At 37.2% G+C, this 15755-nt stretch overlaps 1 protein-coding gene across 4 annotated transcripts in view; it reads left to right on the top strand.

Moving 5' to 3' along the window:
- The window catches only part of STAMBPL1 (STAM binding protein like 1), a 23357-nt gene extending 7602 nt beyond the window's left edge, over positions 1–15755 (top strand). For 2 of the 4 annotated variants that reach the window (XM_071748759.1, XM_071748761.1), the window contains exons 2-11: positions 3927–4121; positions 5005–5222; positions 6621–6696; positions 8146–8241; positions 9625–9979; positions 10568–10692; positions 11540–11677; positions 12242–12354; positions 13796–13895; positions 15448–15755. In XM_071748759.1, the coding sequence (XP_071604860.1) occupies positions 4038–4121; positions 5005–5222; positions 6621–6696; positions 8146–8241; positions 9625–9979; positions 10568–10692; positions 11540–11677; positions 12242–12354; positions 13796–13895; positions 15448–15504 (1362 nt within the window). In that variant the 5' untranslated portion in view covers positions 3927–4037 and the 3' untranslated portion in view covers positions 15505–15755. Of the gene's footprint in view, positions 1–864; positions 1005–3926; positions 4122–5004; positions 5223–6620; positions 6697–8145; positions 8242–9624; positions 9980–10567; positions 10693–11539; positions 11678–12241; positions 12355–13795; positions 13896–15447 lie in introns of all 4 variants that reach the window. The other 2 variants (XM_071748760.1, XM_071748762.1) reach the window with 2 other exon arrangements.

The following is a 15755-nucleotide window of genomic DNA, read 5'->3' as shown; positions in this document are numbered from 1 at the left end:
AAATAGACTAAGGCAGCTCCAAGCTATTGTTACTACTTATCCCCTGGGGTTGGTGTTGGAATGTACATGACTGTATTAGCATTATTCTTTTGTGTATTTGAAAATAATTAATTTCTGTTACATAAATAAGTCTGATACTTGAATTCCTCTTCACTCTTGTAGAGTGAAATGTAAGTGTATTTTCAGAAAACAAAAAATTTTTTGTCAGGACTGGGCAATTCTTATAGACAGCGTTCAAGCTCTTTGGGTGCATTTTCAAAGCCAGTTCATACCAGTCTAGGAGAGCACTGCCTTGGAAAGGGACAAGTCTGTCTGTTTTGCTACCTCCATGTTTCTACTTCCTCCCTTGCATTCTGAGTTTGAGACTGAAGTAATTAAATTTACAAGTCCACTCAATTTTAGTTTGGATCAGCTACAGCTTGCCTTGAAGTCACTGGTGTCAGCAAAGTGGAGGTACAAAGAAATATGGTGGGGGTGAGGGGAGCCCCTTGGCCGTTACCTCAACCTCCCACCAGCTGCAGGTGTTGGGAAGCTGCTCCATGAGAAATGTTATGCAGAGACATTCCAGGGTGCTGGCAGACAGGCCTGGGTGTTTTTAGTGAAGCTTAACTTTTGGCATTTTAATAGTTTCTAATTCTGGTCAGCATGTCCACATGTTAAGGATAACACGTGCCCCCATTCTTTTAGGACTTGGGGTTTTAATTATACCATCACCTGTAATAGCTGATATGTTTCAGTCTTATTTAACACTTCTGTAAAAGTGATACAAATTCATCATAATATTTTTTCTTTATTTATAGTGTCTGGGTTTTAATGTGTTCCTGAAACCAAATTTTAAAAGTCAGCTTCCTCTTTTATTTGCAGCTGTTCTTCTGCTTAGCTCTTGCAGTGTGGCTTGGCTTGGGCTCTCTTGCAGAGCTTCTTCATCCTTCCAAAGCTTTGACACAATTTTGAGGAAGTATGAGTTTCTGCTGTTACCAGATGTCACCTCTTTAAAATACCTGGTATTAGACTCTTTCTTTTTTTCTTCTTATATTTAATGTTTTTGTATGCTCTACTGAATAAACTTGTATTTATAACTTTAATATTCTTAGATGAAACCAAGATGAGAAATGGTTTCAAGTAAAGGTCTCCTTATAAGAATTCCAAAACCATTTCTTTAAGACCTTTTTGAGAATATCGCCCTTCTTCCTGCCCCTCCCCCCCAAAAAAAGTGTCAAAAAACCAAACAAACAAAACTAAAACCAAAACAACAAAAAAAACCCCACCCCACCAATTAGTGTCTTTTATATTTCCTGCTTTCTGCACTAACATTTTTTCCACTTGCCTATCACTTAGGCTGAAAGACATTCACAGTATGGTAATAGTTGAAAGCAGCATGTGATCCATAGCCATGCCCTCCACAGGGAAACATTTCATCTTAAATGATCATTTCCTCACTAAATTTTGGAGAAAGTCTATAAAGGAAGACGTCCTTGAGTAGCACTTTTCTTGCTCAAAAGCAGCTAAATGAAATAGAGAATTGAACAGAAATGCAATTTTGCACCCTTCATTTTGAAAAATGTCTTTGGAGTTAAATGGAATGACTGGAGTATTTTACAGGTTGTCATACTTGGATGCACACTTTAGATCAAACCCAGGGGTTTTTTTCAGCTATTGTACCTCTCACAATTGCTTCTAGGGAAATAATAATGGGCGAGTGAGTAAATGGCTTTAAAATACATACTTTTTAGCACTCTTCCCCAGCCCCTATTATTTTTATTATTATTAATTATTTTTAAATTATTAATTTATATTCCTGAGCACAGAGAGAATTTGAGTACAGTCTTGTATCTGAAGATTTTATTTCTGCTCCGAATCTGAGATAACAGAGGTGGAGGTATAACATAATATCCTCCCTGGCCAAACTTTTATCCCTGTCCTTCCACAGGCTACCACATCTATCTAGTCCAGCTGGAGAAGAGTTTCATGTGGAACTAGTTATAAGGCAGTATTTTTCTTGGTATAGAAAAAAAGAAAAAAGTCATTATAGTTGTCCCATAGGGCCTCTCTAAAGTTTGTGACAATGAATAGGTGTGTTACTTAAATGAATTTAATGCCTACTGTAATACTTGCACTAATAGCTAAAATTGAAGAGTGATCTAATAGATACTGTTAGATTTTGGAAAAAAAATTAAGACAACCCAAATACAAAAATCAGTACTTGAGAAATACAGCCAGCTAAAAACACATTATGATTGCAATGCCTTTGACACTCAGAGTCATTTCTGCTTAGATTTAGAGCAGAGAAGTGAAAAACCACATTAGGAGCTTAATTTTCTTACTCCCTGTGCAATTTAAATAATTAATTTCCCTTCCAAATCCTTGCTGGGTTGATTGTTGGGTTTTTTTGGGTTGTGGTTTTTTTCTTTTTTTGCTGATGACCACAACATGTCTAAATATCTGTCCTTAACTGTTCAGAGCTCTGCAAGGAGCAATTACTCTCAGCTGACTTGTCAGGGTTCAGTGCATTTTGAGTAATGTTGAAGTCAGCAAGCTGTGCAGATGGAACACGTGGTGCTGGGAATATTTTCTCCATTTCATGTTACAATTGTGCATTTTTGTGCTAAGTTTTATTTTTAATTACAGGCTTAGCAGATAAAAGTACTAACATTATTTTGAAATGTGTTTGTCAAATCACATGGTCAAGAAAACACAGGTTCTGTGATTACTCTTTGAACTTTTGTGATTTTTCATCTAATTTTTCACCTTATTTTCCTTAGCAGGTTTGTAGACAACACCAACTTTGTTGGGAGTCTTGATCTGCTTGAGGGTAGGAAGGCTCTGTTGAGGGACCTGGACAGGTTGAATTGGTGGGCCAAGGCCAGCTGTATGAGGTTTGGCCACAAGGCCAAGTGCTGAGTCCTGCATTTCAGTCACAACTGGATGTGATACCACACACCTGGGGAAGAGTGGCTGGGAAGCTGCCCAGAGGACATGAACCTGAGGGTTCTGGTCATCACATGGCTGAACATGAGCCAGCAGTGTGCCCAGGTGGCCAAGAAGGCCAATGGCATCCTGGTGTGTATTGGGAACAGTGTGGGCAGCAGGACAAGGGAAGTGATGCTGCCCCTGTACTTGGCACTGGTGAGGCCAGACCTGGAGTCCTGTGTTCACTTCTGGACCCCGCACTACAAGAAGGACACTGAGGTGCTGGAACGTGTCCAGAGAAGGGCAACAAAGCTGGTGGAGGGTCTAGAGAACAAGTCCTGTAAGAAGAGGGAATTGGGATTGTTTAGTTTGGAGAAGATGAGGTTGAAGGGAGAACTTGCTGCTCTCTAGAACTACCTGAAAGAAGGCTGTGGGGTGGTGGGTCTTCGCCTTTTCTCTCGAATAAATAATGACAAGACTAAAGGAAATGGCCTGAAGTTGTGCCAGGGGAGGTTTAGACTAGATACTAGGGAGAATTTGGTTACTGAAAGAGTGCCCAGGTGCTGGAACAGACTGCCCTGGGAGTTGGTGAAGTCAACATCACTGGAGGTATTAAAAAACTGTGCAGATGAGGCACTTCAGGGCATGCTCCAGTGGGCATGATGTTTTTCTGGGTTGACAGCTGGACTTTGTGATCCTAGAGGTCTTTTCCAACCTTGACAGTTCAGCGATTCTGTAATGCTTGAAAGCTGGGGTTGTTTAAAGTTGCTGTAAAAATAATTCATTCTGTTATGTTCTAATCCACTGTCATAACATTGGAACAGGTCAGTCAGTCAGAAGTTGTCCTGTAAGCCTGCATGCATTTCTGTTTCAAGTTCTAGATGTCTGGTAAATTTTAGATTATTATTAAAAATGTAAGTAGTGTGATACCAAAGTGATGAGTGGGTGCAGGCATGAAAAATTAAGTGACATTTGAATATATTTGTAATCTGAATGGCTTGTCATATTTTTTCCAGCACATGACTACAATCAACATATCTGTGTTCAAGTTTCCCTTGGGCTAATAAACCCTGAGACAGCTGGCTGCAGATACTGAATACTGTATTGATATTACCCTTTACAGTCAAATGGAGACTTTGGAGGAAAAGAGTGATCTCCTAGGTCTGCAGACAGATAACAACATGGAACAACCATTCACTGTCAGCTCTTTGGTATGTATTACAAACCCTTTAAAGGATGAGCACCCTCCCTTTCAAATAGGAAACAATTCAAGCAATCTGTTTAACAGTGTTGGCTGCCAACTATAAGGATCTCTTCCTGTATGCTATCAGTTCCTCCCACGTGATGCCTTATGGTTTTGCTGGAATTTATTTTATTTTTATATATGTGATTCATGAGGTTTTAGCTTGTTCACTTAAAAACCTGGTCACTGGAATGTTTTGAATGGAAGGAGTAGACATTTTAATAAAGAGGAAACAACTTGCAGAGGTCAATTGTTTAGTTATTTATCAGGAAAGTATTTCTTCTAATAAGCAGCTACAGCTCTTCAGTAGAGTTTGTTCTGACTTCTTAAGCTTTGACTGCCTCATTTGAAACTGGAAATGAATATCTGCAGAGAACTGTTAGCTTATTGTTCTTTGTTAGTGGAACTATACTCAGCAGTCATCGTGTAATAAGAGTCTTGAGCATTCAAGGCCCATCACCAAATCATTGAAATAACTTAAGGCAGAACCTTGTACAGTTTCATGTGCAGGGGATTTTGAAGAAGATACACTTTGAGTTGCCATTGACCATTTCTACAAGGGTGTACTTAATTTTATCTGAATTTTTTTTCTTTTCCTGAGATTGTTTTATAGTTTCTACATTTGGGGAGGGGTGTGAGATCCCTCTTCATTTGCAATTATCATCACTATTTATGTGCAATTGAGAATCAGGTTGGAATGCTTCAACTGTGGCTAGCAGTGGGGGAAACCATGCCTATTTTGTGAAAAATAAAAAGCTGAAATTTTCCCTTGAGTTTCTTGACTGAGATCATTTACTGAAAGTGAAATACATTATCTGGTTCTCTTTTCTGATCTCTCTGTTCTTTTTCAGAAAAAGCTTGTAGCTATTCCTGACCATACAGACATCTCTGTAACCCCAGAAGAGAGAGTACGTGCCTTAAGCAAACTTGGCAGCAATATCACAATCAATGAAGATATCACCCCACGTCGTTACTTTAGATCTGGAGTAGAGATGGAGCGAATGGCATCAGTATATATGGAGGAGGGAAACCTGGAGAATGCTTTTGTTTTTTATAATAAGTTCATAACGTAAGAAACCATTTGTAGTCCTTACAGATTATTATTCTGAGTAAACTGAAAAAAGTTTCAGTGAGAACAGGGCAGTTCCTCCTTTAGATCAGGAGAAAAATGTTTAGTGTCTTCTTGCAGAACATCTTTGCTTTTTTGTAGAACTTTAACCACAGGGTGCATTATAATTTCATCTCAGCTGTTAGGATAGCACTCCTAGCCATCTGTTAATTGCCATGCTAACCTCATACATCAAGGCTTAAGTTTACTGTACCGGGCTATACTATGAGCACTGATTCCTACATCTTATTCTGTATCTATCAGCATGATGGTTAAATGCATGGCTTAAAAAGCAATATTTAGAGAAGATTTCTGAACCTTTAATAGCTATGCCCCCTATGTCTGTTGATCTTAACAATGATAGTGTTGCACAGCAATTCCGAAACATGACCAAATGTATTTTTGCCTCTTTTTACTTTTCTTCCCCCAAAGGATTAAGAATTTATTACCTCTTACAGGAGTAAATTCAAAATCTCCACAACATATGTAACTTGTATGATTATGCCCCCCCACCCCTCAAAAAACCCAAACCTGGACAGCCTTCATTATAATTCTCAAAATATCAGAAATACATACGAATGGTAGATCTAATTTTTTTTTACTAACTAGTTTTGCTGTATTTTTGATTGGTTTGTTTTCTTACTTTAAAAAATGATTTTTTTAAAAACATATATATATTTTTAAATAGGATAATTTCTTTCCTCCTCATTTTCCTCAAACTCTGAAAACTGGACCAGATCTTACATGCTTTTGAGCTTAAGTGTAATAAGAAACTCTATGGAAAGAGTGGAAGTCAACACTATACAAATTGCTGAAAGCATGAGAGCAGCTGTGCATTCTAAATCTTTGCAGCTGTGTGTTGCCACAGTTTAGGTGTCTGGGTAGGTTAATAATACAGCAGTTAGCTCTGCAGCTTGGTCTTGTAAAAATAGCTATTTTAATGGAAGTCAGTGCTATATCTTGAACTTTCCATTTAAGATTTAGCATTTCAGTTAAGGACACACAAAGGCAGCAGAAACAGGATGTATTAAACCTGGCTTGGCTGAAGGCTGCATTGAAGGCTATTTTCAGGGGCTGGCTACTAGTTAGTCTCATTTTTTTAGATTCAAGTCACTACTAATGAAACCCAGAATACATTCAGATATAGAAAATCATCTTCTGTCATTACCCTATGTACCTCATCCAAGCCTATATAAGAATCTTAAGTGTTAGTTTAAACAGATGTGTAGAAACAATCTCTGAGTCATCTGGATTTGAGTGTTTAATGGTTATGTGAAACTGATTTTTCTGTCAACATAAAAGCTATTGTGGACATTTGTCTGGCTACTGAGACCAACATGTGCATGTTCAATTTTCTAGCTTGTTTGTGGAAAAGCTACCCAGTCACCGAGACTATCACCAATGTGCAGTACCAGAAAAACAAGTTATTATTAAGGTAGGGCTATGGTTTCCTGGCCTTTAAGAAATCTTCCACCCCCAAAATCTATCCATTCTTTCTTAGCATTCCTTTTCTCTCAGCTCACACATAGCTCATGACAAACAACACAGACTGAATTTCCAGTATCTTTACATATTAGTCATTTATTTTGGTTTAATTAGTTGATCAGTACTGGACATGAAATTATCATTCTGAAAGGTGAACAAGAGCAGTCTTTGAAGAAGTTGATAGGCTGCTGGAAATCCAGGTACACCTATTTCTGAAAGTTCACGTATTAAAAATAAACTACTTTGACAGTACTTTTCATTTCTGGTCCCAATTATATGTGTGGCTAGTGAATGGTCCAACCTGACTATTGCAAATGTGGGGAGAGAGAGAGAGAGATATGTGAACATACTGGCTAAATAATCAAAGTATATTTTTGCTTTCTTAATTGCCAAATGTATATTGATTTAAAAAAACCTAAAAACAAACCCAAGCGTATTATTTCTTCCACCTCCATACAAACTATTTTCACTTTCTTTCTTCTTTTTTTTCTTTTTTTTTTTTTCCTCCCTAAAAAAGAAAATTCAAATACAGCCTTATACTGAGCTTAAAATATCCGGAACTGTCCAATAAGCACCATAACTATCTTTCTTGGCCAGAACCATAACTATCTTTTCTTGCCATATTTGCATGCTTTCTCTTCTGTTAAAGCTGAATAATATAAAAATGCTTCATGCCTTATTTTGATTGTGGTTAAAAATCTAGGAAAACACCCCTGTTATTGAAGGGAGTCTAACATTATCTCTCTTATGACACTCCGTATGATTAAGCACATGATCTCCTATCTTCCCTTGCCTGCAGCCTCTAAATTATTTTATAGTAGCTTCTGTATCAGTAAAAAACATTGGGTACTGGGCTTTATTGCTGCCTTGAAAAGTTTTGTCTGCTAGGGCTGTTGTAGGAAGCTACATGTGTAGCTATCCTCCCAAATAAACATACACACAGGCACACCCACCTGAAAATGGGTGTATTCCATCATATTTCTGTCCAGGGAGTCCCAGAGAAAAATGTTCTGTTCCTACCTGAAACACTGAAAGTTCAACTTAGCTTTTATTACAAATTTCACGTATGACCAAAATGTTTGTCATCACCTATTAAACAAAACAGAAATAACAGATTGCTAGGAAAAGGACTAATCTTTCCTTGAGATAGGAAGTGGTCATGCCACTCCTTCAAATGACATAAATTAGTATAGCTTTATTGAAACTGGTATACTATTAAAGTTTTATGATCTGATGATATAGTGTGTACTTCTCTCTTTCTTTCCTGGAAGAAGACCAGTATTTTTTTATATATTCTTGTACCTTTTTAAAAATCTGTATTACAACAGTGTTTGTTTTCCAAGTAGTTATTTTAAAATGCAAAAAATAAATTTATGCACCTTTCTCCCCTATCCTAAAGAAATTAAAGGAGGTTGCATTTCCACGGACAGAAGAACTGAAGAGAGATCTTCTAAGAAAATATAACTTAGAATATCAAGGATACATTCAAAACAAAGTAAGTTTTATGTGGTTATTAAATAAATTTTTGTATGTTTTTTTTTCCTTTATGTGAAACTTCTTTAAAATTAAGCAGAAAAATGCCAGTTGTACAAGAACCTAATCATGTAAAAGAGTATATGCATGGGCTGTAGAGAATTACTCCAATCCTCAGACTGTAATTGATTGAGCATTTAAAAATAAGAAAGGCAAGTGTTTATTTGGAAATACATGTGCTGTGATATTTACTTAATGTCTGTTGAAAAAATATTCAAATAGTTATCTGGTACATTCTGATCCATTTTTATAAGGAGGATGCTGTTGAAACACTTCCATGAGTACATAGAAAAGGTCCCTTGGCTCAGAATGTTCTCAAGTTTGAATTGATCCTCTTTGGGTCTCTAAGTAACTTTAAATATCTCCATCATTTGTACTAATGTCACTGAAAACAGGACCCATAATTTTAAAAACTTGCCTTGGAAAGCGTGTTCTAGAAGAAATACCTTTATCTTTCCTTCCTTTGAAATAAACTCAGAGAATTAAGAAGAAAAAAATAAAAATCAACAACCATTAAAAAGTAAACCCACGCTCCATATTCCTGTCACTGACTGGTTTGAGACTAATTTCCTGCTTCATTTCATTAATGACATTTAAGAAATTACTTTATGATTTATTTTTTTTTTAAACTTATTTCTGGAGATGCTTGTTACTCTCCTTTAACAGGAAGCAGAATGGGCTGTTGAAACCTGAAGCTTCCCTTGCAGTTTGTGGAAGAGCAGGTGGCTTAGGGGAAGGGAATCTAGATCAGAGTGGAGAAGACACCTGATGTGTCTGAAGCTAGGGAGGTAAAAAAGGCACCAAAGCCAGGTTAAACAATCCAGGGTAAGTCAAGGGGAAAAAAAGTAGCAGGAGAAAGTCAATAAACCTGTTTTAAGCCAGCAACAACAAGAAAGAAAACCAGGTAACAAAATGGGCTATGAAATCTACCAAGAAAACCCAAGTGCTTGTGGATCTCTTGTTGCATTTCAAATCATAAGGGCTTACACTTGTGTGCCTCTCTTCACCATCACTATTCTGAAAAGTCTTTTTTTAAAGTTACTTCATGATACTGGGTAAATGAGGCAGGTGCTGTCACTACTGAGGTCAGAACACAAAGCACCACAAGTTTGCAGGTTGGAAGCTTTGTGTTAGTAATCCCTTCCTTACCATATTTCATTCCAATATCATACTGCTTTGGGGGGATACAGTTGTATTTCAAAATTCAACAAATAGGTTGCAAAAGAATTAACTTTTGTGGCAGGATTTGATGGTTTTATTAAAAAAATCAGATTGCTTCTTTCCCTCCATTTTTGGTAGCTTTTCTGAGTGCTCTGATGATGTTACTATTTTGTATACGTTTCAGAACAAATGTAAAACAGAATTCCTGAAGAAACTAGAGCATCAGAAGCTAATAGAGGCAGAGAAGAAACGAATTGCACACATGCGGCAACAGCAGCTGGAATCAGAACAGTTTCAATTTTTTGAGGATCAACTTAAGAAGCAAGAACTAGCTCGAGATCAGAAAATCAAAGAGAGCATGGTTATGTCTGAACAGATAGATGGAAGTATGCTATCTTGTATTTCTGTAGCAGAGAACAGTTCCTTGTCTACAGCCTTGGTTGAGAAAAAAGAGAGGAGCGGCACATCTGACTGCGCTGGACGTTCACCTCCGGTAAACAGGGTCTTAAAGCCAGCTGCTACTTTAAGTGCTGTTCAGAGTAAGTGCAGAGAACTTTAATTAATTTTTTGAGATATTATTTTATCTTCTTCTGCAGCTTGCAGCAGACAATATTGCATACGTATATATGTATTTTTTCACCGTGACAATGTTGATAGTGAAATAAGCAGGAATATGTTGATGTGCACACAACAGTTTTATCTTGTGTCTTCATTTTAAGAGAGGAGGTTGGGTCACAATTTCACATTTTCCAGTTGAGTACCACTGGACTGATCTAGAGATTGAGCCTCACTGTCCAAATCTTGCCACAGGCTCCAAGGGAACAGAAGCAGAACCTGCAGGTTCACCCTGCAAAGCCCTGGCCTGGGAAAATATTATCAGCTCACTGCAACCTGAGGGACAGGCAGGTGTGTGTGTATTATGGGCTGGTGACCTCAGCTTAGGGTGAAATGCTTGTGCTCTAGATTTATTTTTATTAGAAATATCTGATATGGTAAGTATAGTTCTTCCACTTTTAATAATTTTCTGTAGCTGTGTACAATCATTTATTTTTAGGGAACTTCACTGTGTAAGCTGCATTTTAATCTCTCCTTTGTTTTTGTTTTTTCTTTGTTTTTTTTTTTGTTAGCTCAATTGGCTGAAGCACTCAGAGGTGTCATTTTGCCCAGGGATCTCTGTCACAAATTTCTGCTGCTAGCAGAGGCAAATACAGTAAGAGGAATAGAGACATGTGGAATTCTCTGTGGAAAACTGGTACAGTTTAACCCTCACATTTGTATGGAGAAAAACATATTTGATAGTGCTGTATTTTCCTGTAATGTATCTCTTTCAAAGCAAAAGCAGTTTTAAACAATTAGTCTTTAATGTAATTAATTTCATATTCATGCTTCAGCAGTGTGGGCTTGCCTTATTGGGGAAATATCTAATCAAACTACACTGCTGATGCTATAAAATGCATCAAGTTTTTCAGCATGCTGTACAAATACAAGCTTTTTCAAGTACTTTCTCTGGCATTCATCTAAGGTAAGTGAGGTTTAGTTACAGGACAATGAATTATAAAGACTGTCAGAATCTACCGGAGTCATCAGATTCATAATGGCACAACAACAGCCATCAAGCTGTAAAGCATCTGATTTTCAGGCTGTTTTTCTCCTTCGATCTCAAACTCTTAATGTTTTTTCAGAGCAGGTGAAAAGTGCCATGGATGATGCTGACATACAAATAACTTTTAAGATTATTTCCAAGAGTATTTGAATTGTATAAAGAGAAAGAATAGCAAGAGTAATGATGTTCCAAGTTTAATTACAGTGTTGCCAAACTTCTTTTTTTCATTTTTCTAATTTTTTGGTTCTCAAAGGACAGCTTTTCATACCAATCTCTGAACATTTTAATCCAACAATCTTATGTTGCTATTAATACTTTCCTATATGTTTTCATGATAAAATGCTGAGGAGTGTTTTTGGCTGCAGTAAGTCAGTATAGCTGATCACTGGACCTATACTACTCTGCTTTAGCTTAAAGGCTAACACCTTTCAGATTCTGATTCAGCTTTTATTCATTACTTCATTTGTTCTTCTCTGAGCCAATGTTTGTTTTGCAGACACATAATGAATTTACCATTACCCATGTAATAGTGCCAAAGCAATCCGCAGGACCAGACTACTGTGACATGGAGAATGTGGAAGAATTATTTGGTGTTCAGGATCAATATGATCTCCTCACTTTGGGCTGGATCCATGTACGTATGACTTGTAGATTCTGGCTTTTCTATATGAGTTTTGCATACTATTTGAAAAAAAAACTTGGGAATAACAAAGCAAAAAAAACCCCAAAATGGAATAACCCAAATTAATTTTCTCATCTATTTCTAATTGTATTGATGTAAATAAACAGTAATATTTTCCTCATATGAGTGTTTCTTAGTGAAGTAGAGGCATCCTGTTGATACAATGATCCTGCTTTTTCCATTACTGTTTTTGTTTGTGTTTATTCGAATATAATGGTATTTTGTGAATTTCTAATGCTACTTATTTTTCTACTATATTCAAAATTTGTGGGGAGGATATTATGTTGTTTAAGCTTTATATAAATTTCACTCTTAGGGATTTTGGATTCCATGGTGGGGGTGGGGAGTGAGCAGACAGAGTCCTGGTTGATACCATTTGGGCCTAAACCATGACACCAGCCTGAGGAAGTATTGGCACTTTTGTTTGTTACAAATTATTGTTACTTCCTAAATGTATATCAACCTTTATTTGTAAGAAATATTTCATGATGTTGAGTTTTCCCTTTCTTTTTGTAGACACATCCAACACAAACTGCGTTCTTATCCAGTGTTGATCTTCATACTCATTGTTCTTACCAGCTAATGTTGCCAGAGGCCATTGCAATTGTTTGTTCACCAAAGCATAACGAGTGAGTCCTTATTTTTTTCATTAAACTAATATCTGAATATTTTACCTTATCTTAAAATTTGATCAAGTACAAACAGCACATCTACTGGAATGAAGGGTAGGAATGTTGCCCTTTTTGAGTTGTTTTAAGTTGTTTTAGGTTTCCATTCCATACAGTCTATATGCACAGTATTGTTTCTGGCTTCTCTCTCCTCCTCCCTCCCAGTCCCAGGTTTTAAATTTTATTTGTTTTTATCCTCTACTCCACCAAGTAGTAATGACAGGAGTTGTTCTTCTGGAGACCTCAATGCCTGTTCCCTGCCACAGGTTTGTGTTCATTCCATGTGATCAAGGAAGAGAAGGGGTTAGGCACGTTTCTCTAGGGTGATATGAAAATTACAGTTTGGGGATTAGAGAGATAAAGATCACTTCTTTTTTATATTAAGGTCCTATTTTTGTATTTCATAAAATACAAAAAATAAGTATCTGGAAAAACCTGGAACTGCGTAACAGTAAAAGTGAAGTTTTATAACAGAACAGGGTGCTTGGAGATATTCAACACCTGAACAGATGTGGTCCTGGGCAACCTGCTCAAGGTGATTCTGCTAGAGCCAGGGGGTTTGGACTAGACAATATTCAGAGCTTACTTCTAACCTCAACAATTTTTTGACTCTGCTTTGGTGTGCTTTGAGTTTCAAGGCCCAGGGCTCATTCTGTTGTTTAGACTCTGCATTTTTTTCAGCCCTTTTCTAGCCTGCACCTATAGATGACTACAAATCCCATTCTGGTTGCCTATCTTCCTGAATGGGCCATACAGGTAACAGAACTGTAAATACAGCTTGAGTGCCAAGGGCACAAGTATTAGGCTTTGTAACCCAGAGCACAATATCTGCATGCCTTTACAAATCTCCTGTCTTGAAAATCTCTTACTCCTGTTTTTCTATCCTTTACTCCTATCAGTAATATTTACTAATCAGGTGCTATCTTGTAATTATTAGGTATTCATAGAAGGGTGAAGGTTCTAACTGTATTCTGTACTCAAAGGTTTAGGTCATACATATGCAGCAGTGTATTTTCCAGGACTTTGTATTATTTGATTACTGGAAAGAGTGGGATGTGTACTCTGACCAGAGCTTGCTCTGGGGCAGTCACCGTTTGAGTTGCCCCTCTAGAGTTCAGTGAGTGAAATGCAATCTGAAATTCCTAAGCTACTGTTCTATATGTTTCTGGGTAACCTAGCCTCAGCCATTTAGCAGGCTAACCTGCCTATTTCCTAAAGCAGGAACACAGCTCCCCTTGATTTCAAATAGCTTTAAGAATCCAAGCCAGCCCTAGCCTCCTGTCTACCTGGGGATACTGATACATCCCATTGTCCTTATGTTAAGCTAAGAAATTTGTTTGTGAAGCCTTGGACTTGTATTATGGGGATGTATGTAACAGTAGTTTTATCTTTTGCTTTTCAGCACAGGCATCTTCAGGCTTACTAATGCTGGCATGCTAGAAGTTTCTGCTTGTAAAAAGAAGGGATTCCATCCACATACAAAGGAACCTAGGTTATTTAATGTAAGTATATAATCCAAGATGGGTTTGACTATTTAAATTCTTGCCTGTGGTTCTGCTGCAAGCAGAAATCATATGTTTCAGATTAGTTTTCTTTAAATTCTCTGCTCCTCCACATTTTAATAATTGACCATGCTTACTTCATTGATCAGGGCAGAAATCAGGACTCTCCTTAAGCAGCCATGAGATGAGTGCTACGAGCTGCCATTCAAATGGTGGCTAACCAGAAGCACTTACCATCACTCACCCCTTTTGCTTGCTTTCAGAAGCAAAAGCCACTATTTGAAGTGGGAGTTTTTCCCAAGCACTTCAGTTTTTAAACAAAGCATTCAGTTCCTATCCCCAGCTCCACTGTCCCAACAGAACATCCCAGCTGCTAGAAGTGCAGCTATGAGTAGATTACACACCGTTTCCCTCACTGTCCTTCATTTCCTTCTGATTTCTTACAAACCTTTCTCAGTAACTACCCTGTCTTTTGATAGTATGCTACATGTATGGCTGAAAGGTATAGCCATCAGAATAATCAGAAATGTCACTGTTTCTAGAAGCCAACAATATTTACCTTTGAATAATTAAGATTCTTTTAAATGGGGTCATGTCTAATACAAAACATATATAGCTCAAAATAAAATAATCTAATGCAGAGAAGTAATACGGAAACTCACTGAAATTGACTACTTTGTTGGAAGACTCTCAATGTCAGTATTTTTCTGAAAAAAAAAAAAAAAAAAAAAAAAAAAAAGGTGGTTTCTTTGTTGTGTTATTCCATCATTGACTCCAGGGCTATAATAGGTATATTAACAAAATTTTAAGACTTTTGTTCTAGATAGGCTTTTCTCAGTGGTCCCTTACAGACTTAATTCATGATGGCCACAAGAGCTCAGCTATAATCATTGATACACAATACCAGTAACGTATCTAAGAACAAATATCCTTTGAAGTGCAATCCCCCCAGTATACTGTTCTTCAACAAAAGCAATAAATTCACAGTCAGAGAAAAAAAAATATCAGGACTGGTTCATGAAATATTACTTGAATCATCCTAATCTGCACCAGTCTGGTTTCTAGCGAATGCTCTTCTCTACAGACCCAAAACAAGCTGTTACTTTGTCATGACTAAAAGACAGTGTAGTCCTAAATGCTTTAAAAATCATCATGTGTGCAGACATACATGAGGCTACTACAAAAGAGATCAGAGTTCATTCTTTCCTTGCTGCTGTCCCCCCGACACCTGTTCTAATGCAATACGTGCCACCTTCCTTGTCCACTCCAGGTATCCCATACTGTGAGAAAGAGATAAGTCAAAATTATGATTTATTTCACAGGCCAAGAACTAAACAATATTCTCTTTAGAACTCCACTTCTGATTGTTTTATTCCTTTCTATACCTGTGGTGGTCAGGTTTGTCTGTAAATAGGCACAGAAACGGGTGCAATCAAAGTTGGATAGATAGACACCATGTTAAGCAGACTCAGATAATTAAAAGGAAAAAATAGCCCCTGTATGCTATTTTAATTGAAACTGATTTCTTTGTATAATGGGTTGTCTTCTGCAGCCATGCAACCACGTGGTTGGGAAAGACATAAAGATAATTGTGCTGGATCTGAGGTGATGTGGATGGATGACAGAGATGTTACTGTTCAAATGGCCAAAACAAAAAAAATGGATTCCTGTTTTTCCTACATTTTCAGAATGGACTTTTATATTTATACATTTTAGATTGAATTGTTTGATATTTATTGCTCTAGCCTGTTTTGGAATCATTTTGTTGCTTTGTCAAGATGGAGTTCAGTGGCATTAACCCCAAATCTGCAAACAAATCTCATCTATAAAACGCAACAATAAAATGAACTTCAAACAACA

This window comes from Heliangelus exortis, chromosome 7, assembly GCF_036169615.1.
Source record: "Heliangelus exortis chromosome 7, bHelExo1.hap1, whole genome shotgun sequence".
Taxonomy (NCBI): Eukaryota; Metazoa; Chordata; class Aves; order Apodiformes; family Trochilidae; genus Heliangelus; species Heliangelus exortis.
This window is presented reverse-complemented; position numbering and strand designations above follow the sequence as displayed.